At 43.2% G+C, this 26593-nt stretch overlaps 1 protein-coding gene across 2 annotated transcripts in view; it reads left to right on the forward strand.

Moving 5' to 3' along the window:
- Window positions 1-26593, forward strand: part of BCR (BCR activator of RhoGEF and GTPase) — a 96136-nt gene that overhangs the window by 22098 nt on the left and 47445 nt on the right. For both annotated transcript variants that reach the window (XM_032199226.1, XM_032199225.1), the window contains one exon: window positions 25230-25414. In XM_032199226.1, coding sequence (XP_032055117.1) covers window positions 25230-25414 — 185 coding nt within the window. The remainder of the gene's footprint in view (window positions 1-25229; window positions 25415-26593) is intronic.

Consider the following 26593-nt stretch of genomic DNA (forward strand, 5'->3'; position numbering starts at 1 on the left):
GACTCTTTAGCTTGCAAGGGTACACACAGAACACAGCTGGTAAACCAGCTGACAGCATTAAAAACCAGAAGGTGCTGTCAAAGCTGATCTGCTGTTAATTAACTGAGCTGTGCTATAGAGTATAACTCTGTACTCAGTTTGTAAATTGCAGGATGGGCCAGTGCCTGAGCGGAGTGTGGTATGTATACATTTGAGTTTCACTGCTTACTCTAAAGAGGGACAGTGTTTGTTTAGCTAGAGGAACACACAGAACTAGGGGAAGGTGCAGAAAAATTTCAAAAGGGAGCACGCTTCCTTTACAGAAATTGGTAAATGTCACGGAAGCATGTTGTATTGATTCTTGTATTGCCCCTCCCATGGTTACCAGGCTACCTTTGCTTGCTATTTCATTTTTAGGACTGAGCTTGGGGGACTTGGCTCTGGGAAAACTGTAGCTTTCCCTGCTGCATAGATGCTTTGCGGCTGCTGCTGCACTGGACGCTTGCTGAATTCAGTTCCAGCTCCAGTCAGCTGAGAGTCTTCACCTGCTCAGCTGCTGCTCCCTTTCTGCGGCTTTTTAACTTGCCACTTGTTCTGATCCACCTGTTGCCTGTGGTATGGGGGCCTGTTGCACACCCCACCATGGTATCTGCTTGCTGGCTGCCCGGCTGTGGGGCAGGACTGAGATCCTGTGGCAACGTGCCAGTGCTCGCAGGACACGCCAGGGCTTCTTTGGCTTGTTCCAGTCACTCGTCACCTGCGTCTTGCCAAAGGCTGGCCGGTGGAAGCTGTGGGTTGCTGTGGCTAAGATGCTTTCTCAAAGGGCCTTTCTCCTCCTTATCCCAGAAGGGCTGCAGACAGACAAGGTTGTATTGAGCTTCACTTCTTTTGTAAACTCCCCAGCTGTAGGTGAACTTAGAATTTTCCCAACATTTAAAAACAAAATAGTGTTTGGAATAAGTAACTGCAAATGGAAAGGAAGGAGAGCGTGTCAGTACATGGGCATCAGTGCAGTTGTTTTGTTCCCTGCCCTGATTTGAGACCTTTTCTCCACGCTTGCTGATTCTCTCCCCTGGGTGTGTTGGGGAGAACACCCTCCTCCCTGCCCCCACACCTCTCCCCTGCAGCTGCCGCTGAGAGATGCACAAAAGATGTCTGTCTGCTTGCTTCCTGGGCACAGCTGACAGCTCAGCCGGAGTGGAGAAACTTATGCTGCTGCTACAGGTGCTGGGAGGGGAGGGGGAATGCTCTGGTGCTGCTTTCTTGGGGGCTGGGTGGAGTTTCTGGATTTTTATCTGCGACAGAGAGGAGCAGCAGGAGGGGTTCCTTCCCCCCCCCCCCCCCCCCCCCCCATACACTAAAATGCCTTTGGATCCTCATAGGTTTTCTGCCTAACATAGCAGGATGGGATTTGCTCTGCCAGTTATGTCTATAACAAGTGTTACTTAATTTTCAAGGGTAGGATTTGGGGGTCTGGTCAGCTTTTCAGAAGTCCTGTGCGTTGTCTCAGTGGTACTCTGTCACTCGTAAGTTTTTGTCACTTTTGAAGGGATTAGAGTGAAGTTAGTTCTGAGTATCTCATGAGAAACCTGCCCTCAAAAAACATAGCTTTTAAAGTTACATGTACACGTTCTGGAGAACAGCAACGCTGTGAATTGTTCCACGCAAGGAAGTTGATTTGCTCGTAGACAGAAAATGCCTTGGAGGCTGCAAGTTCAGCTCTGTTTAACAGCCCCTTGGATCAGTTTAGAATCTATTGTAAATTAAAGTGTATGGGCAAGCTTTGTTCTTCCGTATTTGCTTAGATAGGAAAGGCTGAAGGTTGGGGAGAAAAAATAGAGAGAAAGAGTACAGAAGACAGAATGGTATTTTTGGTTTCGATAAGGATGCAAAGGAGCTCTTTCTGCAAAGGCTGGTGGGAAGGAGCAATCCTTTTGGAAAACAGAAAGACTTTGTGTCTACAGTTGTGTTCAGGCACTGCAGTGTGTGCTGTCTCAGGTTACAAAGGGGTGAGCTAAGGATAGTGTAAAGTCTGCTTGTGTTTTAAAGAGAAAAATGTTACCTTATTACTCGAATATAGTTTGGATTTATAAAGCTGGAGAAAATTACTACTTGGACAGACTTTCAATGAAAGCTCTGAAGATGAAACTAAAATGCATTTTCTTTTACTGCATTTATATTTGTGCTGAGAAGCTTCATGTGTGACCTGCCAAGAAATTACAAGTTAACAGGGACAGAATGATGGCTTATTTTCCTCTGGTGCACAATTGGTTCTATAACTTTTGCACATCTGAAATCAGCACCTCATAGGATGACACTCAGTACCTTGTAGCATATTTTACTGCTTTGATTTTAGTTTTGTTTCCATCTCACTGGCAAAACAGACGGTGGTTCTTGCATTGGCTTGTTTCTTCCCTTCAGTCTGATGGGGGCCACACCCAGAATTCAAGCCCTAGCACACTTTACATTCCTAATCCTGTAACTGCTGAAATACAGACCAGAAAGTGCCAATAAATTTGTTTTGGGGGCATGGTTTTCCTGCGTGAGTTGAAGTACCTGGAAGTGTACTTGAAAATCCAAGTCTGTCACGTACACTTATGATTTAGAAAAGCCTTGGAGTATCAGCTCTGAAAAGCTGTTCATGTCTCACGTGTTGACTTGCACATGTGAACATAAGGCAAAAAGAAATGAACTTTTTGTTCAAAAGAAGTTGTCTGCAGAGTATGACACCATTTAAGTTTGATTCCAGAGCGTTTTAAAGCTGAACTGTTGCAACTGAATCAGGAAGTTCCTGAATGATGATGGCTGATTAGGGATACCCTTGTCAAGGGAGAGCATGTCCTCTCAGCAGCAAAGCTGGGTTTATAAATGGAAGTTAATGGAATAGCTTGATGGGAACAGGACACGGTGACCTCTCCTGTCTCTTGGTGTTCAGTCTATTCCCTGGGAACGTAGTTCTGCCGTGGTCAGAACTAAGGCTGTAGAAATACCTGCAGGATTTCCTAAGTTAATTCCACATGTCGGAGAAGCAGCATATAAAAGATGGGGTGTTACCACCTCCTTTTCTGTTACATGTAACCTGTAAATATGTAGGGAGCTGTCATCAGGCAGGATTCCTCATTTGATCTGGCATCCATTCTTTTTGGTCTGTGCTGCCTTTGGGGCAGTTGTTTTCAGAACCACCTCTGCGCCTCCCTCCCAGTCCATAAATGTCTACGTGAACAGCCTCGTGGCTTGGCCATTGCCCCTACAGCTTGGTGCCCTTACTGTCACTGTGAGGGGACGCAGAGGGAAGAAGGGTTTTATCCCTGCAGTAATCCTCAGGCAGCTGGTTCTTCTGGTGATCTGAAACTATTTCATCCTCTCCAGGAGGCTGATATCCTCAGGAGCTGTTGAAAGCTGTGTTATTGCTGCTGTCGTTGCAGATGAACGCATGTACAAGCTGGTGGCCAACACCATTTTTGTGCATGCACAATGTCCTTGTCTGTATTCTCTTGGGTAGTTATTGCAGTCTGGTCTTACTTGCTCTACTGTGGCAGTGCTGAGAGGCTCATTCTCAAGGAAATCTGCTTTTATAGTGGTCTGAATGCAAGACAGACACGCTCCTTCACAGATGCTATCAAAGATGTGGTTCTGATGTTGCAGTTTGCAATGCACATATTATCACACACTGTAAGACACTTTAAATATTTTGCAACTTTTTTTTATATCAGTGTGTAAACTTTTCTTGTGGTTCAGGAGAAAGGCCTTTCCATCTCACTTGTGTGCTGTGGTGATAGTGTGAGTTTGTACAAACCTCTTGTTTCAGGACGAGATGGACTACCTGATCCCTGACACGCTGATGTTCTGGCATCCAGTGTTGCCCTCGTGCTTACAATGCAAATGGGATTGTCTAGTCAACATAAGAGCTCTGACACTCTAAGTCTTTGGGACTGCGTAACTTTCTCCTACTTGCAGTGCGTGCAAGACGTTAGTGGGGTGGTTTGGCCGCTTGGAGCATCCCATCTTCCTCTGCCACTACCATCATGAAAACGTTGCCAGGAGTGTGGAAGTTATCCTTACAGGGTCTATGCAAAGGCTGATGTGTACCTTCTCTTCCAGAGTCACAGTGTAAGGAGGCAAGGGCTCCTTCAGAGCTTCATGCAGGCCTTAATTTCACTAAATATTTAATTGCATGGTGTAGGTTATTCATTGATGTGTGTGCAGTGTGGTCTTCCTTATCTGTGTGTGCTGCACAGAGTGTGTTGCTTGTATAGCCCCTGAGCATACTGCGTAGCCTGTCAAATCTAAGCCACTTTTCAATGACTTGCCCCAGGGTTACTCTTTTTTCTTACTGAAGGGTAGTTCCCTGCTTATGTTAATTATGAGCATTTCCTCATTCTATTTTAAATAAAATAGTGTATCCTCTACTTTTATTTCTTCCTAAATTGACAGGCAGACTTGTAGCACACTGTTGGGGGGCGCTGATTAGGCAAAATATTTGGATTTGCCTAAGTGCCTGATTTTATAGAAACATTATAAAGAACCAAATTAAGTCAAATGATCTGCAGATCCTAGCAGTGCCTGCTTGTACATACCGAGAGCATCTTGCTTTATGTTTGTGTTTCTGGAGGAGTGGTTTTGTTGTGTTTTAAACTGGATTATTTTGCAAATTACTTTCTTGTCTTTTAAGGGGCACGTGCTCCTAAGTACCAGAGTAGTAGTCTTTCTGTGTTTCTTCTGTGTGTTCTGAAATATAGTCCCAGTGGCTTCATTGAAAAGAATTTTCTCAAATGAATTACAAGAATATATATTTTTTAATAAGTCTCTATAGTATTTCTTTGTCCTGGCCCAGAAATATCACAAGCCTTTCATTAGGGAGGGGGAAAAAATTGTAAGGGAGAGACCAGACCTGTAAATGTTTAAGCCCACAGTAAATGTTTTGATGTGTTATGCGTAGGGATCACCACGGGAGTTCAGATCAGAAATGTCTCTGAAGTACAGACTATCTACTAGATCAGTGCTGAAGAGCATCCACACAGGATTTGATTTAGCAGGAGAAACCAGCTTGGAAGTGGCAGCATAGAGGAATGCTCTATCCGCATAAAATACGAGGCAGCGTTTTGATGAACAGAGCACATTCTTCCAGTGTGGAAACATTGTCTCAGCTGTTTGACTAAGAATTTCCAAATGTTTGATAGTACTGGCCTGTTTTCTTGTATCTCGTTTCGAAGACTTTTTCATCTTAAGTCTAAAGAGGGATCTCCAGTTTTATAATGGCAATTGCCATGCTGATAGCTGTCTTTAGGAATGTGGCAATAAACTTAAAAGTGTTGGAGAATGCAATGCATGAGCATAAGTGAAAGCACAGTTGCTGAAATGCGGTTAGGAATTCAGTTAATCTGCTTGCATATTTCTTACAGTGGTCTCCTCTTTTTTTTTTTATTTTTTATTTTTTACCCCCTAGGGGAAAAACTTTTCTCCGTCAGGATCTGCAGCATGACCTGGGTACAAGTTATAAAACAAAAGCAAATCTATAACCTGTCCGTCTCAATGTAGTTAGCGGTAACGAGGAATGAGGAGTTTATGCTGCCATGCTGTATGGAGTGCAGTTTCTCTGCATGTGGGCAACAGCATACAGAGTTAAGGTACACCAAATAACTTTTTACACACCCTTGTTAAATCATGCCATTGTATTTTGGGACAAAACAGGAGGCAGGACTTGCAATTTCCTGGCATTTGTTGAAGCACTAGAACTACGGTATATTTTTTAAAATCCTCCCCCCTCAGTCCCCCTCCTTGGCATTTTTCCCCTCCCCTCCTTGGCATTTGTAAGCATTGCTACCTGCGCCTCACTGCAAAGCATGAGACAGCAAAGCTTCATCATCTTTCTGACTGTGGTCTTCAAATTCTTCTGTACTAAAGGGAATTTTAAAGGGAATTAGTGTCGCTAGTGGCTGGCTTAAAAAGCTTCGCCAGTATTTGTTGCTCTCCGAAGAATGGTGATGCACGTCAGCTATTTGTCCTTAGTTTTGCTAGGGAGGAGAACTAATTTTCTTTCCTGTGGAATTAAAAGATTTGGTTACTTCCTGAGCCTAAAATAATGTGCCCTGTTGCTGAGACCTTGTTAGTGAGCCTGGGACTTGCTGAAGAAGCATTTGCTTCTTCCACTCCTCAACTGTCAAGTTTGCAGATTATCCTTGCTTGTGTTCTGCTGGTGGAGACCAGGTGGAAAATAATAAAGCCCCTGTGCTTATCTGTAGTCAGCACTGCCTGAAAGGGAGGGCTTATCTCTCCTCCCCATGTGTCCTAGAGGAAGCCAGGCTGAAGCAGTGAATCCCAGTTCTTAACAACAGGAAAACCCAGAATTTGACTTAAAGGGGATGATTGATTGGAGAAAACAAAAAAAGTCACCAAATAATTGGGATTGGTGTCAGGTGACTAAAGCTATGTTTATGGTCTGTTGCGGTATGGCAACGAGCCAGCTGAAAATACAGGGCTTCTGGAGCACTGGCACCCACTCAGGCTGAGCGAACGGTCAGGTTGTGTGTCTAGGAGGTCAGGGCATATAGATCCTACACATTTAATCATTTACTTATGCCTTTATGCTGCCTGTGTGAGTGGAGGTGTGGTGGTGGGATACGTACAGCAGCTGGCTTTGCCTTTGTCAAGTTTCCTCCTGTGGCAGCACCCGTGACAGTGGATGTGATGTTGTATGACAGCATGATTTTAAGAGAAGAGGAGGATGTGTAAGAGAGGGGAATGCCTCATAGGGTGACCTTCGTACCTGTAAGCTCACGAAATAATAATGTGCAAGTGTTCAAGAAGATGCCAAATCAATTACTGCATAAGCTCATCCCAAGACAGGCTGCTGGGACTGGCATCTGTGAAATGACAGCTCAGGGGAGTATGTGGGGGTAAAAACATAAACATTATGAATTTGTGACTGATGTAGGTTTCCCTACATGCCCTTGCAGATGCTTTGATTTTATACACTATTTGATTTTTATACACTAAAGTGTGGTGTCCATAAGAGCTCGATCACAAACTAGTGCATTTTGGCTTGGTGATGATGGGGATGTGTGTAGGTTTTGGGAGTCCTGGATGTAGGGAATTTTGAAATCCTGCTGTTGCAAGTGGTTTTGCTTGTTCCTATAGTAACCTAAAGGTGTCTAATTTTCCTTGTCTCAAAAAAGCTGTTCCTGACTGATGCTTTGGAATTTTGGCTCTTTGCAATTGGATAATTCACTCCTTAGCTGTGTAGCCTGTCCTGATCCACCTACCAAAACTTCTCCTCTTTGGAAATGGATTTATTGTGTGCATACTTCCTGGAAAGTGGCTAGCCTAAGTAATGAGTAGCTGAGTTAGTTACCTGTAATAATGGACTTTTGCCCAAAGATCTCCAATTATTATTATTTTTTTTTTTTCTTTGACAACTGCTTATATGCAGCATTTTATCTCAATTTTAAAGTGGAGGAAATCAAGACATTTCTGGATACTATTCTGCTTCTTCCTAGAGTCTGAACAGTTGTCATGGTGAACAAAATACCCAAATCTTAGTGGTTGTCTTTATCGCATGACCTGATAGTAATGAATAAAATAATAAATCTAGCACATCTTTACAAGTTAGAGAGGGTTCTTGGATGAACAGCAATATTTCTAGAATACTCGGGCTCATCCCTATTTCATGAAAGGTCTTGCTGTCCCAGATGGCTGAACACAAAGGGATTAGATATAAAGCAGGATTTTGTTCCTTGTATTGTCTCAGTAACCATGGTGCCACACCGTCAAACCTTGCAAAAGAGAGTTTCCTAGAGACTTTTCCAGTGATTGCTGTGAATCACCGGCTGTTATGTTTTTTAGCCAGACATTGTGTGCATGCAAGATATGGAGAACTGAGCTTGTTGTGCTGCCCAAGTGATACTGAAAGGAGTGGTAAGTTTAGCCAGTTTCTAGAACACTCTGATTGCATTCAGATGGCTGTAATGTTATAAGCAATTGAGTTTAAGTTACTGGAATACTCCTAATTTTCAGCAGTCCTGGAGGTGTGGAAAGTGAAGTGCTTTCTGCCTTGGATTTCCTGCGTGCCAGGACTTCCTTTCTCCAGCTGTCGTTCTCAAAGAAGTCACTATCTCTTTGCTGGCCTGTCTTTTTGGACTGAATTCTCTGTTTGTGACCAGCTCCTCTGCTCTTCATTGAATTTTTGTCCTTACCCTTGCTGAGAGAAACTTACCTAAACTAAGTTTGAGTCCTCCTAATTTGCAGCTCTAGCTCTCTCTGTGCAAACTATTTCCATGTAAATTAGTTTTATCCTTTGCGGTGGAATTTTGATATAATTCTTATGTTACCAGGCTCATCCATTAACTACTGCCAGGAGAGGCATTAACTCACATGCGTAATCTATTACACAGCTGACATTACACGTGTTCGCCATTTAAGCAGGAGAAAATTTTCGATTCTTTTAATGCAGTAAAAGTCTCTGTAACCACGAATTCCTGACCCTTTGCATGGAGTACTGAAGGAGCTTTCAGAAATTATTGGGATTGTTTTGCTTCTGCAGGAAAAAAAATGTTTGATGGGTTCCTCTTTATAGCAACTGCTTGTTCATAACTGCAATTTCAAGCCTTCATTTTTTCCTTCCATTTCTTCTGGACACTACTACAGGATGTCTGTGCTCCAATTCTTGCAAGTAATGACATCCCAAGAAATGCCACTTCGTTTTCCATGCGTGAGCTCTTCTCAACACTGACTGAGAGCTTTGTTCTGTAGGATCACTCTCATGGGCTCTCCTATATAAAGAATGGAAGAGTTTTTGGCATTGGATGCCACTGTATATTACTGCCATAGTTCTCATATCCAGCATGAGATTGGGGTAAGACTACCACTGACAACAGGGAGATAGCTTTGACCAGCTCAGTTATTGTGTTGAAACTAAATGGGAACCTCTTACCATTTAAAGAAACTAAGCAAGAGGGGCATGTCCAAGGCGGTTCCCTTGTATTAAACTCAGTAACCATGGGTAGTGGAGAGGGAGAGATTTAAAATACACAACAACCAGATGGGGAGTAACTCCTGACATAAAGGTTTCTATTCATGCCTTTTTTTTTTTTTTTTTCCCTCCCCCTTCTCTCCTCCCTTAAATACGTTTTATATGCAGCATTTGGGCCCATTAGTTGAGCTGTTTTTGGTAGGTTCAAAATGGTAATGTGGTGTTTTGAGGCTAGGCACTAAACCACAAAACTAGCAGAGTTGATTGCATGGTGCCTGAAGGTTCCTGGCACACGCAGCAGCCACAGCCGTTGTCTACAGGCCTCCAGATGTGGAGTGAGAGCTGCGTACATAACCTGTGCTGATACATTCTCAGGATCTCAGTAACGGATGGGCAGCATTCAGTAGGAACCGTGGGTTATGAACAGGATTTGAGGTAAAAATCCTTACTGTTTCTTACCAAGCTGCATAGAGCAACTGGCTGTGTTGCATGCCAAGTATCCTGGCACTTGGACAGCTGTACACGGTAGCATTCGTCTTGTCTCGAGAAAATGCTGGGGATGGTAAAATATTCACATGCAAAAACTTTTTGAGGCTTGACATCTCAGCAGACTTTGTGGGCTAAGCAAGAAAAGTGTGAAATTCTTGGAGGATACTAGGCAAGAAAAATCTTTACATTCTGGTCAGAGGGAAGCAAAGGGGAAAGGCAAGCCTGGCCTGTCCAGAGGGCAGATTAGAGTGAGAATGTCTTTAATGGAAGAAAGGGACATTTAATTCTGGGCTGTTTGTACTCCTGAAAGGTAAGTATGGATTTGGATAAGAGATCATATACCCAGAGGGAAGCTTAGTATTTTGCAGAATGATCATTCCGAGCTTTTGCTGAGTGGTAGGTTTTGAACATCTGTGTTTTGAATGCACAAACTTTCTTAATATCTGCTTGTGTCTGTCCCTGTGCTCCCCAGCATGAAGCACAGCATGATTGCCTGCACTCTCCTGAGCCAGCAGTACCTGCTGGTTGTTTCTGTGCACCTGGTGAGACATAGCAGTCAATAATGCCCTTGTGAGACCAGGCCATAGGGGTGCCGAGACATGGCATGGTCTCTGGTCAGCACTGGTTCCACTTGTGCCACCTACCTGCCCTGGAGAGGAGGAGGAAGGCATAAGCTCCCTGTTTAAGGGATGCTCTAGTGTTAAGCAGCTTGGTGCCCTGCTAGTAGCTGTAGAGTTAACATTGTCACCTGGCAAGCCCCTCACTCTGTTGCAGTAACTACTTTTCCCTGATCATTGAAGTGGGTTGATAGGCAGTGTGTGCATGCTGGCTTGATATGCCTCTGTTACCCAGTGTCTGTGTCATCCCGTGACACCTTCTCCTGGGAGAAGTGCCAGCCTCATCTGAAGAGCCCCCTCCGAGGCTGGTTGATAGCCAGTAATCCCTTTAGAAAAGTCTGTGTGCTGGGAGACTGCCGGGCTGCAGATCCTGCTGTTACTAAATTTTGTGTTTCACCTTGGCCTTTTGCCAGGTCCCATGGGGAACCTGGTTTCCAAGAAGCAGTCACAGAACAGGAGTGGTGGCTCCTGTTCTCTAGGGACCTGTCAGCGCTCGTCCTTCCCTGTGAAATCGAGGCGGCCATGGAAAGGAGGCTCGTGGTGGGCTCTAGTCCTTATAACCAAGGAACAACAATAGCAGCAGTACTTTGTGGTACAGTGTCCCTTACGTGAGTGCTCCAGGTCCTCAGATTCTCACCACCTTTGCTCCTGTGGCCCTTTCTGCTTCTTTGTGGCAGAATAGTGGGTGTGCGTGACTTCAGACTTGGGAAGAGAGACCTGGCTGTTGGAAGGCCCTGTACTCACTTGTAGTGCCTAAGGAACCGAGTCCTTTTGTTCATATCCACTTTATGCGATGTCTAGGCTATCATGCGGCTACACTAGAATCACAGAATTGTCATACCCTATGACAAGGGTCAGCTGTACCTCTTTTTTTCTCTTCTTGTTCCCCTCCTATTTGCCAACATCTGCTGCTAGTCATAGGCAGAGGAGAAAGTGTACCTCATCTTGTGATAGAGGTGGGCACCGTGTGGCTCCTCATGCTCCTATTGAACAGGGGCATCCTAACCAAAGGCAAGAAACCACATCTGCTTGACATGAAACTGAGGACTGAGTACTTTCATCTCTGAAAGGCAGATGGAGGGCACAAGGGAATGCTGGCTTCACCTAGGAAATTCTCCCATTGCTCCCTGAATTGTGCTTCCAGCTTCATGACAGCCTCCTATTAAGACCCATTAGTGCACGTGGGTCACTGGTGTGGGTGTTTATGAAGTCTTCACAAGCTTTTTTTGGTGGTTACATGCTGCACTAATATGTAAAGAGGATGAATTACGCTTGTTTTGTTTCTTTTCTCCTCTCATCCCCATCTGTTAAAAACAAACCCATAAATAAAAATGAGGCTATTCCATCATTTTTCATCCCTAGCAGGCTGCTGCTAAAAGACAGCTTGCCCTTTATGAAATGATCAGTTGGTACTGAGCTCCAGCCCATTTTTATTTTAGGACAGAAGAGGCACGTTTCACTTCCTGTAGTTCCTTCTGTGTCTAGCCACTTGTGGTCCACGAGCCCTGCGTTGCTGATGTGAAACTAACAACTTAAACGGTTGTGATCATTAAGAGGAAGAAAGTGCCCAAGGATGTTTGCCGTCTGGTTTTTGTGAACGGTTTCCTCCGTTGCTACGTGCTGTCCTTTTCTGTATATCTTTAACACCTGCTGGTTTTATGACCTACGCTGCTTTGATTGAAAGCTTTTCAGCCAGGGATCTTGACTAAAATTTGCAGAAGTAGCTAGGGTCTAAATCTTTATTTTCATGAATTACTTGGGTTTATGAGGCACCAGTGTGGTACCAAAAAGCCAAGACCATGTTCTGTGCCAGTACTCCCCTTTTAGTTCACTTTCCCAAGATACCTTTTTTTTTCCTTCCTATTTTTAATGTGTTTGTTTGTTTGTTTTGGATCAGAAATTCCTATTTGAGACAGAATAGGAGACTGGAAGGTGGTGGTGGTGGTTTTGTGGTAGAGATGTTCTGAGCAGGATTTCTGCTGCCACATGAAGCTTTTGTAATCAAGCTGTATGCCCATGCTGCTGGGTGGGTGCGTTGCAGGAACTATATTAAATCTGGACTGTGGTATGCACCATTATGAGGAAGTAAAGTAAATCTCATGTTAAACATTTTGGTTTTTTGTTCACTAGTTTTGTTTTTATTTTGTTTTCCATTTTGGGCAAACCCAACTCTGGAGGCAGGGATCAGCTTCCCACTTCATGCAGGCAAATCCCAAGTTTGGCACCTCAGTCCCACACAGAGACTTAAAAGTAGTATTTCTGTTTTTCTGCTATAGTACTATTGACAGGAGTCTTGTCTTGTCCCATTAATTCCTGAGTTATCTCAAACCTATCAAAGTGCAAAGTCTGTCAGGCAGCGTAGTTGCTGTTTAAAAATGCTGCTGAAAATAATACTGAAGAATTAATCCAGGGAACGTAGATGTGTGCAGAAGCTGTGTAGAAAACAGTTACTGTGCTGTTGAACAGTGTCTGTTTTGTGCAGCTCGCAGTCTAAAACGTCAGAACTTCTATTTCAGGGCTGTGTGAAATTGCTTGAAGCTTTTTAAGGCTGGACCAAGCATCAACACAACATGTCTTCCAAGTTTCTGTAAAAGTCCTAGTAAAGCAGTATCTAAATATAGTGCTGATGTACAAGTGTTGCTTTATTTTTCCCTGTTGTGTTTTACTTGCTTCTGGTTGTACATTTGCTCCATTTAAAGAGGGTTAGGTTTTGCTCTGATGTTTTCACTCAAAATGTTTGCCTACAAACATGATATGAAAGACAAGTGATTAAAATAAACAAACACATTTCCTTTTAAAAGGAGCGAAGATAGGAGGCAGCGAAGCTTCAGAGCAGCCAGGAGCCGCAGCTGTGCTGCATGGAGGAGTGCAGCCATGCTTCTGGGTGTGTGCTCTGCTACTGGCACAAAGACTAGCTGTATGTACAACTTAGCTCCGAGGAAGTATCTGTGTCTGGCTAATCTTCCACACCAGAATGGTTTGGTCAAGACAGAAACCGTGGCCTGGATCCTTTCCCTCTGATGGGGAGTGCATAACTGACAATTTCTTCTGTTTACAAGAACGAAGGATCATCCTTGTAAGCAATTTATCCTATCTAACATCTTTGTCTGAATACCTCTGGGCTATATGAGGAGTTTAGGGTGACACCATTGCTAAGTCAGTTGTTTGAAAGTAGGTGGGGTAAAACCACCTTCCAGTGCAACAGAAATTGAATTTATATTTTCCCACCTCTTTTAACTTCAGTAGACTGAGGCCAAAGAATCATTTAAGTTTCTATTATCCCAGCATCTAGACCACACACCAGAGAAATATGTGTGTTTTTGCAATGCACTTATGCACAAAGTTCAGTTCTCTTGTATCATACAAAAGACTTGTTGAACCCCTGTGTCGATGGCTTGAAAACTTTAGATTTTGCCTAATTTTGAGGTTTTTATCTTTGTAGCTATAGGTGGCCCTGTAGATGCTCAGTACTAAGTACATATACAGCTTTCAATACTTAGAGGGGGCTTAAAAAAAAAAAAAAAAAAAAAAAGGAAAAAGATAGAGAGTAACTTTTTACACTGACAAAGTAGAGTGCTTTTAAACTAAAAGAAGGCAGATTTAGATTAGATGTTAGGAGGAAATCCTTCTCTCAGAGGGTGGTGAAGTACTGAAACAGGCTGCCCAGGGAAGCTGTGGCTGCTCCATCCCTGGAAGTGCTCAAGGTGATCAGGTTGGACGAGGCCCTGAGCAACCTGACCTAGTGGTGGCATCCCTGCCCATGGCAGGGGGTTGGCACTAGGTGGTCTTTGGGGTCCCTTCCAACCCAAGCCTTTCTGAGATTCTGTGACTGACTACTCAGCTGCTCTCTACCTTTTCATTAAGCAATGGAATTTGGAAATGAAAGTATTAAGAGGAGCAAGCATTTCACTGGCTGTGTCTGCTCTGTATGTGAGCATCCATGCTGCACTGGCTAACCTTTTAAACTCTACCCTGGTATGCAGACTGCTCAGCAGGAGTCTGGTGTGGATCTCATGGGTTCAGCCTGTTTTAGGACAGCCTAGATAGTTGGGACACCTCATCTACCTTCTGTTGTGGTGTATATGTACACTTGATGTATGTATTTAGTGCTTTTTGTGTGTATTGTGTCCAGTGTTTTCCTAACAAGCTTCCATCACCACTAGGGAAAGATAAGGCCTTGTGCAGGAAAGCGGGGATGGTGGGATACAGCCCAAAACCCTCTTTCACAGGCAAGTTCCTCTTCTGCTCTGCCCTCTTCTGCACTAGCTGATGTGAATTACAGCTTGGGTGCCCTTGGAGAAGTGCATATGTGGCGGTTGCAGCTGTCTGTCCCAGCAGCTGGGCTCTGATCCTGCCCGGGTCTGTGTGCCTCTGAAACCTCCAGCAGCTCCCCGTGTTAACTACAGGGAGCCACAAGAGCTCAGTCCTTGGTTCAAAGTTGCCTTGTGGAACTACTTTGTGACTTGCTGGGTGAGAGGACCTCTGGTCATTTGCTTTGGGAGCTACTGTCCAAGCAGGAGCTCTGCTTTGTGGGTACCACTCTGCATGCAGAAGGAAGTTGTTGGGGAGACTGTCATCCACAGAGGTTGGTGCACCTGAGTTGGGACCGGTGTGGTCCTATTTCCCTTTGGGTCAAGTTCAGTGGCGTTCGGTGGCACTTCCCCTTGGTGTGGCTTCACAATCTTGGTACTTGTCGGCTCCTTCATGCTGGGGAAGTGGTGGGACTTGATGAAATGGTGGTGTAACACATCTGTGTTATCAAAATAAGCTCCCTCTTATCCTGCCATATTTTAAAATGTGAAGAGCCATGAACCAGTCAGTGACGCTGAAGTGTAAAACAGCATTGTTGGTGTTTGATGGAGGGAACCACAGGCTCAGACTAAGAGGTCCTTCCTCTCATCTGCTCTTTGGCTTCACTGAGAGCTTTGACTGGCACTGCTGTGCTGCTTGCACTTGAATCATGTTTTTCTAAATTTGTTCATAGAGGAGAATTTCCCTTCTAAAAGCAGATTCTGGAGAAAAATAAAGCAACAACAGGCAGTTTGGGAGAAAAGATGGTATGGTATGTCAGGGGAGAATACAATATAATAGCCCAGAATGAACCTTGATGTGTGACCCCAACTACCTTCATCTTATCTGGTAGGTTCAAAGAAAAAGAGGTGGGGAAAAGATGGTATTTATTAATGGTGCTGGGGAGCTGTGTTTCACCTTCAGCACCCTTTAAAAAACAAAAACAAGAAGTAACTATCTTGCTGTGGTTATGAACTACACCAAAACTGTTGTTTTCTCCAGCCAGATGACAGGAAGACACTGAGCTTGGGCAGCAGCTGTGTTCAGAAAAGGTTGTTAGTGGTGTAGGCAGAGCCATCTGCCTAGGAAGCTTGGGTTGCTTGTTCCAGGCCAAGATGGTAAATCAATCTCTCTCGATGTATTTTACAGTGTAACAAGAAAGATGTCCATGATTTACAGTGTAAACAGGAAAATAGCAGCCAGCTTTATTGGCTTCTCAGTGTCCATGCTGCACTAGTGGGAAAACAAAGCAATATGAAAAAAAAATGAAAGCAGCTCATCCTGAGAGAGGATGAAGATCTGGACACAGACAGATATTCTTATCAGGCACGTTTATTGCTTTTTTTTTAATAGTCTTTAAATATCCCCTGCTGCCTAGGCTTGGTCCTCCCTTTCCTTCTCCCAAACCTGTCACTTCAGTTAAACCCTTGTTTTAACAGGCGCTTTCCTCTCTGCACAGCAGGACTTTTGGTCTGCTCTAGGTAAATACAGGAAATGGAATATATACATTGTGTGTGTGTGTGTTTTGCTAACAGACCACGCCGTGACAATTAGGTCCATTTTGCTTCTATTAATTTTCTACATGTAATCCCTTCTACTTCTCTCTAGTGTCCTGTTGCCAAACGTTGTTTGAAGTGGTTGCAAAATTCTGAAACAACCTCGAGAACATAATAGTAAATAGTATGTTGATCATTGCTCAATTGAATTTTCACCCATTCACAACATTCACAAGACAAACAACAGCACCCTGGTAGGTGAGGGAGAAGCAGCCCTGCCGATGGAGTTAGTACATGCAGTTTTCTTTTAGGCTTTGTTACTAGATTTCTTTTTTAGCAAGGAAACCAAGGCTGTAGTTTGAGCACAGCAGTAGTGCTGACCTGAACAGTCGCATTTGTTCCATCCCGCCTCTCTGCTCAGTTTATGCTGATGCATTTTGTGGAGACGATCAGTGAAATGGAATAAGGAGCTGCTCTGTGTTACAAAATAATGCTCTTCTCCAGTTATTTTTAGTCTGGCCAGCTCCTGCTGTGGTTTGCTGTGCTCCCTGCAAACAGGTCTGTTATGGGACAATGGGGAAGATGTGGATAGGAGCCTACAAAGAAAGGGGAAACTGACTGGATCCTAAAAACTTTACCTCTTCTAATGCAGCTCCAGCTTTTGTTGGGAACTAGTCTGATTTCTTGGCTCTTCTTGTTATAGCCATGTGTGGGTTGTTCTTGTTTATTTTGTCCTGCTTTCCCTTTTTACCTTATTTTGCATGGAAACCTTTTCTCCAGTGTAGTCAGCTTGCACTTCTGATCGAGTCAGTGCTAAATTTTCTGGTGCCTTTCATGCAAACCTGTGTGTGCTTGCGGATATATCTACCCGTCCTTGTATTTTCATAGTGAAAAAAGGCTTTAATTCTGAAGGACTAGACCTAGAATTTATTTTCGGCCTGTTAAGCATGCAGTGAATCAAAGCAGCTAAATTTTGTACACAATCCTGAGTAAGGAATGGAAAAGAAAAACTGGGAAGGCATTCCAGTTTGCTCTGGGACTTGCTTTGCCAAGAACATCTAGTGGCCTGACTGCCAACATGAACTGAACATGGAAACGTTTCCAGCCTGCCTGGGACAACACAGAACAGGAGAGGAATCTGGAGATGTAGACCCTGGATGGAAACAGATTCACTTTGTGCTGTCTCCAAGGCAGGAGTCTAAGAGGTATTCATCCATGTTATAGGGTGTTACATTGTGCCATATGACTTACTGCTAAGCATTTAGGAGAAACAGTAAGAAAAGAAAAAAAAGGCATCAGGAATTTCATTGTTTTGGGCCGTGGCCTGCCCTGTGAATTAAGTGTTCTCACACTCGTCCTCGAATGGAATACAGTATAGTTCGGATGAGAATTTGTCTTCTGCTCTTGGCAGCATATTTGCAGCCAGTGATGCTGAATGTAGATCTCATTGATACATACGTGTTTACTGACTGATATTTAGGGCTTTAAGTGATAGTGAATAAATCCTTAAGTGCCCTGGGGAGCATGTAGCAGCCACTAGGTCATAAGCAGAGTCAGCAAGAAGTGTTCAAGTCTTGCCTTCTGCAGTAACTGTGGGTAACTTTCTTTTCCAATGTTAGTTACACACAGCACATTTGTAGTGTATCCCAAAGCTTACAAATTGCTATGGAGACACCCTGTATTTGAAAGGCCACATCTTCAAAACATGTAGCCTGTTTTCCTCCAAATCACAGCCGTTGTCATCTGATGGGCTCCTCTGTCCAGTTTATGGTGTGTGATGATTATGCTTCTGTGGTGGTTTTACCATGCTAGGCAGCTAAACACAACTGCTCTCTCACTCCCCCTCCTTAGATGAGGAGGAGAAGAAGAAAGGTAAAGAACAACTCATGGGTTGAGGTAAGGATAATTTAATTAAAGGGAAAATAATAATAATAATAATTATTATTATTATTAAGGAAATATTATTATTAACTAAACCAATTAACTAAAGGAAAAAGGGGAAAGGGGAAAACGGAGGGGGAAGGGGAAAAAAACAAAACAAGTAAAGTATGTGGAAGTGCAGAGGAAAGAAATTACTCTCTACTTCCCACAAATGAGTTATGCTTGACCATGTCCTTGAAGCAGGGCCTCAACATATGTAGCCAGTGTTCAGGAGGAGGACCGACATTTTCACAATGAGAGCCCACTCCTCCCCTCTTCTTCCTGTTTCTACCTTTTATTGCTGAGTGTGACACGACATGGTATGGAATATCCCTTTCATTGGTTTAGGTCAGCTGCCCTCATGATGTCTCCCTTCTCACTTTTTTTCCCACCCCCTAGGAGGGTTAGAGAGAGTCCTGATGCTGTGCCAGCACTGCTCAGCAGTAGACACAACACTGGTGTGATAACACTGCTGTGCTAGCTACAAGCGCAGAGCACAGCACTGTGTGGGCTGCTGCAAGGAAAGTTAACATCCCAGCCAAACCCAGTACAGCTTCCCTCCTGGTGTTTCAGTTTGATCAAAACTGAAAAACTGATCAAAACTCAGTATTCCCAGCTTGCGGCTCATGGTTGCATCATGAAACCTCAGTCTGCCTGGATCTGTGTGGATGTTAAATCTGTCTCCAGGAAAATTCCAATCAGAGCAAAATGCAACAAACAGAACGTCTAAGTAACAGGGGGCCACAAACTGTCCTCTCCTCTAGACTCTGCATGAACTGCTCCTAGAATACATGTATACAGGCAGCTTACACATCTCTGGTCTTCTTTTGTAGACATTTAATGATCTGGGTTTGACACATTTTGACACACCTAAAAGATTAAAAGTGGACTGGAGTTAATTCATCTTCTAATGACTTAAGGGCACTGTCTGCTATAAGGATAAAGCTTGACTGTGGTAGTAAAGGCATAAGTTTCTTGGGGGCTGGTTAAAGTCTATAGCCTGAGATCCCCTGGGGAGGGAGGGTTGAGAGAGAGCCACCAGCTGTCTTGCTGCTTCAATATTGCTTTATTTGTCTTCCACTTCAAAAATACAATTTTCATTGATGCAGTTTTCAATCTCTACATGCATACACACACACATGCACACCATTATCCTTAAAAGAAAATGAGGGCTCGGGTAAAACTTTACATGTGACAGATAGTTGTTTCTACAGAAAGATGGTTTATTACAACAGGAGAGAGGAGGATACAAACCTGAAATTAATAATGTGATTTGAGGAAAATCTGCCCAGTTTTTGGGTTCACAGCACTCCTTTTTTGGTTGTGGTATAAGCTGAAGTTGTCATTTCAGGGTCCAGCTTGTATTTAGAAACCTCTTTTCCTCTTTTCTATCCTATTCCCAGAAGAACATTTCACTGCAAGTTACCAACATCCAGCTTGCTTTCAGAGCCCATTTCATGTCTGCCTGCAGATGGGAAGCTCCAGCTTGGCTCTGTTGTATGAAGTACTCATTTAGCTTGGTCTCATCTGGGTATTGATGGGCGTTTCCTGTGGGTGGGCTCTGTTCTATGTGTGTTTCACCACGATTCTACTTCTGCAACCTGTGTTCCCTAACAGGTTGTTCAGCCACCGCTGAAGGAAGATCCACCTCTGTGGATGGTGTTTATTTTTTTTTTTCCTGTGGCACATGATAGGAGTCTATCAGTTAGCACAGAAAGTTGGACAGTCTTCATCTGCTCAAGAGAGGACTAATGCTTGAGGCCATAAGGCAGGCTTGGAGCTAGCTTTTGTTATATTTCCTCTCTGTTTTCATGCTCATCTAATACTGAAGAAAGGATTTGCAAAATAATAATGCTTTTTTGGTTGGTTGGTTGCTAAATGAGCTTGGTTTTATATTTGACTGGGGGCTTCGGGTTCCACTAGACCTCTTTATATGCAGGTGTGCTGTCTTCCAGCTCTGTGTCTCTGTTCTGTGTAAGCAGAAAGTTTGTTCTGAATCTGTTCAGTGTCCTAAGAGAGCCTTTGCCTCATCAGTCTGAGAAGAATAAAACCATAGGGATATGACATGGAAAATGGAGCATTTATTTTTATCCGTACCTGACCTGTGCTCTAGGACAAGCTCCTGCTATAGGTAGGCAGTATTAATTATTGTTTCTGGATCTCAGTTTTGCACAAAAGTGTACAAGTGCACTACATCCTGGTTTTGAAAATAACTCAGAAGGTATCAGGAAAATAAGCAAAATGCTCAGTTTTTGATCGTTTCTTTAGAGAGTGCTGCTGTATTCCCTAGGCAACTGCATTCACAGCCCATCCACACAGATGTACTTCTGCATGTGCTCAGTGCTGGGACTGAATCCCTGATCCTTCTCCAAGCAGCCTGGCCAGCACTAAGAAATACGATTACATGAACCTGCATTGCTTATCACCAAGCAAATGGTGGTATGTAAAAACTGGAGCTAAGAACAGCAAGGTATATCCGTGAGTGAAAAGTTATGAAAAGGCTGCATTTAACAAAAAAAAGAAAAAAAAAAAAGAGAGAAAGAAAAGTGTTAAATGCTGGCAATTTGTCCCCAAACCAATCAGGTCTAAAATCCAGGAACTGACTGAACTTCTGCCTAAAGGAAACCGAAGCAGTGCTTTGCTAATACATCGTTTTCAGCTGCACTACATAAAGCCATACAAGCTTCAAGTATGCCTACTCAGTAGCTACCATGCCTGTAGCCTTGCAGTTGGGATTTCTGTGCCATGAACTAGATCAGAGCGCTGATCCAGCTTAGAAGGGAATTGCCCAAGATATTTTTCTTTGAGCTGGCTGAGTTCTTTATCTGGACCACAGCCATTTGTGGGGCTGCACAGCTGAGGGGATAAGAGGCAAAGGGTCATGCTGTGGTTTATGGCTTGATGGTGGAAACCTTAGACCTTTCTTGCTGCCAAGACAATGCAGTGTCAAACTGTGGCCTTACACATTCCCTGGCATGGAAATGCACGGGCAGAGCATGCAAACTGCCTTAGCTCTCTTCAGTTCTGCAACTGAGGGAATGTTTTTGGAGTGAGTATAGACTCTGCAAACTTGTGCTAGTCTTGATACCACTTACAATGAAGCCACAGTGATGTGGGGTTTTGGCATGAGGTGCAACTCCTCCACCCCCTTCAGGATGCTAGGTATTTACTTAGGCAGGCAGGTCTGCGCTACTGCGGCTTCACCTCTCTCTTAGTGAGATTAACTGGAGCACAGCTAGCTTGGAAGCACTTCTGTGTGCTGCTGTTAAGCCTTTCAAGCAGCTACGGATGCTGTGATGCTGCAAAAGTATGACACACTTAAACCATTGCATGGCTGTGGATTAGATGCAGCTAATCTGTCTTTTTAACTTAGAAGTTAATTTATTTTTTCCTTTCTGCTTGTAAGGTAGATCTCTAACTTGATCTCATACTCCCAAAGAATGAATGTGACACACAGCAGGAGGAGTGTAGGCAATAGGACAAGGGAATGGTCCTGCTGTGCGGTCACTGAGTGCAGCAATTTGTGTCTAACTGCAGATTTGTTAGATTCTCCCCCTCCAGGTGAATTTTGATGCAGTGAAGGAAGGGAGCAGCTTAGAAGAAGGGGAAGAACAGGAAAATGGAGGACAGGAATGTTGAATTACAGCAAACCATACTGACATAAAGAGAGGTGAGAGGATGGAAGCAGTAAGAGAAGAGGGGGGTTAGTGGGACAGGCGTATAAAAGCTGGAGCAGAGCAAGGCCAAGGAAGCTATTGCCATCAGAACCAAAACGTAAATGCTTGAGGTTTTTTAGCAGTGCTTGCAAAATTGATGTAGAGCCTTTGTAGTCCCAAATAATTCATTTCATCTGAAGGTTGTGCTGGTGCAGGAGGGTACTGTGAGGGATCGTTGGAGGGCCAGTGGTAGAAATAGCTTCTCTTACAGAAATGAGCCCTCTTCACACTGGAGTTACAGCTGCTACTCTTCTTTATGGGATGGGATCTCTTACAAGTTGCTGATAGAGGAGAGGATCCAGTTGGCCAGGTGAGAGAAGCGTGAGCATTTCTTGCCCGTTGGCTATCAGAGGATAAGCTCTGTGGGTTAAGCCTTGTCGGGTTAAATGGCCATGTTGCTAAGTCAGGTCCCAGCGTGCAGAGCAGCGCTGGTGCTTTGCTCCCCATCTGTAATGGCTTATCTTGCTTCTGCTCCCTCCTCTGCTCACTGAACTGAGCAGAGACCCCAAGTGGCATCCGTCCTCATTATTTCCTTCTAGTGCTCTCTCATTTGAGCCCAGCATCCTCATATCCCTACCCTTTTTCCTTAGTTGTCCCCTGTCAGCAACTGCCTGTCATACCTGCGTTTCATCTTCCTCTAGCTACTGTCTCCACCGGCCACCTCCAAGAGCAGCACCCAGCGCAGCTGGGAGTGTTGGGTGAGCTTCTGGCTCCAGCCTCTTTGCAGCAGTGTTTTTGCTTCCAGGTAGAGCCTGAACAGCCTGCGCAGCATTGTGCTGGGTTTAGGAGAGCTGAATAACCTCGTTTCCCTAGCAACAGTGGTCTCTAATCAGAGGGATGCAAGTCTACCTCTGTTACTTGTATTAGGACTTGCGTAGTGTATCTGGCTGCCGTAATACTTTGCTTCTGTTGGAATAAATGGTGGAATAAAAGCAAGAAAGTCTGTCTGCCTCAGAGATAATTAAAATCTCCATAGGTGGATTTCAGTGCTGTATGCAGCAATAATAGAAAGAAGGATTATAACTGCTTCTAAGCTTTTTAATGTGTGGAGGATACAGTATTAAAGTCTTAAATTGTATTTGGAGCTTTCTCGGCATGGATCTCTTGGCAGTCGGTGACACTGATGGATTGACACTCCTTACTCCCTGTTGAGATGTCTTATTTTTATAGGTAGGAAGACAAAGTGAATGCTTCAAAGGTAGACTGGATCTTGTTGTAAAGCTAGGAATAAATTTATTCTTTCAAACTCAAGTCTTCCAACCTTCCCTTTCCTTCCCTTTCAGGTAAAGGTTTCCCTGTGCAGTAGAAAGAAGAATGTGTTATGCAAGAAGTATGAAGCCTACTTCTTAGCAGGGGAAAGTGAAGAAAGTGAAAATACTATGATTCACTCCAATCTTTTCTGCTAATGTTTTAGATTTAGTTCACTCCCCCATTAACAGAAATGGAGCAAACTATAAAATTAGAAAGTGAACACTGGGAGTGGAAAGAAATATTCCTGCCTTAATTTCTGCACAGCAACAGGGTGTTGTTACTTGGCGCCTGTTTGGGTAGCGCAAGGCAAGGGCCATGCTGTCTTCCGTATTCTTTTAGCCAAAGGGCTCTTGACAATTCAAGAATGAGATCTGGTTGGCTTGCAGGTTTGTAGGCATTATCCAACTTCAGGATATCTAAAAATATTTAATATTTTTTTATTTGTGACTGATTATCCTGACTATCCTATTCAGCAACTCCCTTGCAAGCCTCCATTTACCCAAACAACTTAACAGGGTATATTTCAAACAGTTGAGAAACTCCGGAAAGCCTCTAACATCTCAATAAAAGTCCATTCCAGAGAACATGTGCCACTTTTTTCTTTTTTTTTTTTTTTCTTTTTTTTCCCCTCTCCCTACCTTCACCATTCCTGTGGTCTTGCACAATCTAAAAGTCTTCTGAGAAACTCTGAGAGCTTGAGCACAAGGTAATACCATGAGGCAGTGGGTGACACAAAGCTCATTGAGTTTGTTAAAATAATATTGCCATGGGCATTCAGCAGCCTGAAGGCCTCATATACAGCTGTAATTTAGCTGGGTGGTATTTGGTAGAAGTTGAGACAGAGGCTTGCTTCTACAGTGACTTTATTGTTGGGTTTTCAGTATATTGTTTGCATAAATTCCCTCGACCAGCTCTCCCTCCTGAATAAGCCACATGGATCAAGTTTTATTCTGTTCCACACAAAGTTCACATCCTTTACTGGAATGAGTCATGCTGTAACTGAGTTTGCTGTGAGGGAGGAAAGTGGGCTCTAAAATGTTACTCCTCCACCCTGCCTTAGTGATGTATAACAGGATTATTAGTATGCTTGGCAGCTGCTGCTTATTAGTTTTGCAGAACCTAGATATTTGTGAAAATATTCTACAAGTAAAAATTGTGTTCCAGTGTGAAATTAATACAAAATTTTAGACTCAAGACTAAAAAAAAAGTTAAAAAAAAAAATATATAAAAATCTTAGTTTGTGGCTTTGTCTTCTGTAAGACTTGCCTGCTACAATAAAAGTGTATCTAGTTTATCTGCTGTAATTATTTTCCAGTTTTGGGGGAAGAGTGATGTTTTGTGACTTGTAACTGAAAGAGGCAGAGGAACCGTGCATGGGTCACAAATATGGGTCACAAGAACACAAAATGGCATAACTGTTACTGCGCACCACTTCTGGGCACTGCTGGGTGTAAGTGCTTCATGTGCATGGTACCAGCAGCAGGCCCCTCGAAGGTTGTCTCCAGCTTCCCTTGGGCGAGATTCAAGTGCTGCTGTGCCCCTGTGCAGAAAGCAAAATTACCTCTTCTGTGTGTATTTGTGCAGAGAAGTAAAAGACCTTTCTAATTTATGGTAGAGGGAGCTGTTCTGTTCTCTGTGTGTCCTTAATACAGATTTTTTGTAGAAACAGTCTCAGTATGCCCCTACCAAAGATACTCATCTTTCCTTCAGTAGTTCATTGGTGTCTGATGCAATAATGGTTAATTTGGCTCTTCATAGCACCGTCAATTTCTTGTTTGGTTGGTTGGGGTGGGGTGGGGTGGGGTGGGGGGGAGTGGAGGGCAGAGTGGTTGTTGGTTTAAGGAATTAGTCTCCAAATTGAGGAGGAGCAGCAGGCAATAGAAGAGGGCCTCTTAAGATTTTATTTTTGGCAGCAGGCCGGTTCACTTGACACGCAAGACCTTTCTTTCCTAGTCCTCTTTTTCTGAGAGGTCTGAAAAGAGTTATAGAGTCATAGAACCATTGAATCATCTAGATTGGAAAAGATATTCAAAATCATCAAGTCCAGCCATTCCTCTTTTGAGCTATGTATTACGTATGATTGCTAAACCGGCAGGGGCATCATCTGTTCTTGTTCCACAGAAAAAAAAAAAGTTGGTTACCCTAACCCACTGCATTCCTAAACCTACATAATTTTTATGGAGCCTGCAAAAGGATTTAATTCTACTAATGCTTTTGAAGTAGAACTTGGGGAAAAGAACTGCAATTTAATGAACACCAGTATTAGATATTAGAAAGGACTTTGTCTTTTAGGACTTCAAATGATTGAATGTTTGGTGACAACAGATGTTTAATTAAATTTACACCTCCACTAGGTCTGTATTTAACTCTCACTGACTGTGGATTTACTGATAAGTAATCATCATAGGTGGGAGGCTGGCAGTGCCGTGGTTGACCAGCCTGTCTCCCCATCTCCTGTCCAGCTTGACTCTGACCAGACTGATTTTTCTCCTATGTTTTACAGATGCTTCGTTCAGTGGCACACCACCTAGCTATGCGTACGACGCAGACCGTGCTGAAGAACAGAGGCGACATCATGATATGATGCCCTATATTGATGACTCACCTTCATCTTCACCTCATCTCAGTTCCAAGAGTCGGGGCAGCCGAGACACCCTATCTTCAGGGTCTCTGGAATCTACAAAATCAGTGAGTCCTTTCTTGCCTTTTTGGAGTCAGCAAAGCCTTGTAGAGTTGAAAAAGGTAGACTGCTTTAACAGGGAGCAAAGATGGGGGCTAAACTTCCTAAAGTATAGATGCATTAAGGGGATGTGTTCAATGTGTGCATCTGTGTGTGTGGGTTGTCCTTGCCTTTCACAAGAAAAATCCAAATTATTTTCAGGTTAATGGCTTTGATAAAGCATCTAGAATATACAATCCATTTCCTTTGCCCTGTGAAAATGGAATAAGAGAGATTAAAACTGCAAGCTCTGAAGTAAGATGACTTTGGATGGGAGGTGGCTGCTTCTCATGAAGAAATCTACTTACTATTCACCAAATACCTATCTATATCATTAATTACAATAGATAAAAAGCTCAGAAGGGACCACCTAGCTTGACTTCTGTTTTCATGTGGCCCTTCAGGCTATCTTGCATTATATATTTTTGCTTCAGGTTCACAAGCATGGCTATAGCTTGGCACTTGAGGAATTTTTTATTTATTTATTTTTTGTTCTTTGGTCTAGATAGAGAGCCTACCACTCACTTTGGTTTAAAAACAAAACAAAAAACACAACATAACTCTACTGTCTTCAATCAAAAATGTCTTATGTTTACCTTGAATTGATCTGTTCGCCTTTCTACCTTTGTCATCTTTATCCTTTTGCTTCCTAAACTGCAAAGCACTTCAATCCCAAACTGCTATTTCTTTGAATTTGTCATCTGCAGACTTCTGTTTTCCCCAAGTTGTCCTTGTGCTATTAAGCATTTTTATGAATGGCTGTCACTTCCTTCCTGATATATTTCTAAGACAGTGTACTTAACCTACCTTGAATTCTCACATTATAAATGATGCTTTGAAATCTGCAGCAGTTGTTAAGTAGCTTAATTTGTGTTGACTTTGTATTATTCTGTCCTATTAATCAAGGTGTCATGGGAGAAGATGATGGGTATTTTATAGATATCGATGTACATGTAAATCAACACCATCACCTATATCAGACACTTATTTATCTTATATCAAAAAGATTTCAGGAGCCTGATGAGTTTCACAGACCATTGCTGTTTAGCATTCATTGTATACATGCTTCTATAACTCTTTATTGGTTAGTATCATATCATATGTTTCCTTACTTTTTGCAGTTGATTGTTAGATTAAGAAGCCTACTT

The sequence above is a fragment of the Aythya fuligula genome, chromosome 17 (genome assembly GCF_009819795.1).
Source record: "Aythya fuligula isolate bAytFul2 chromosome 17, bAytFul2.pri, whole genome shotgun sequence".
NCBI lineage: Eukaryota > Metazoa > Chordata > Aves > Anseriformes > Anatidae > Aythya > Aythya fuligula.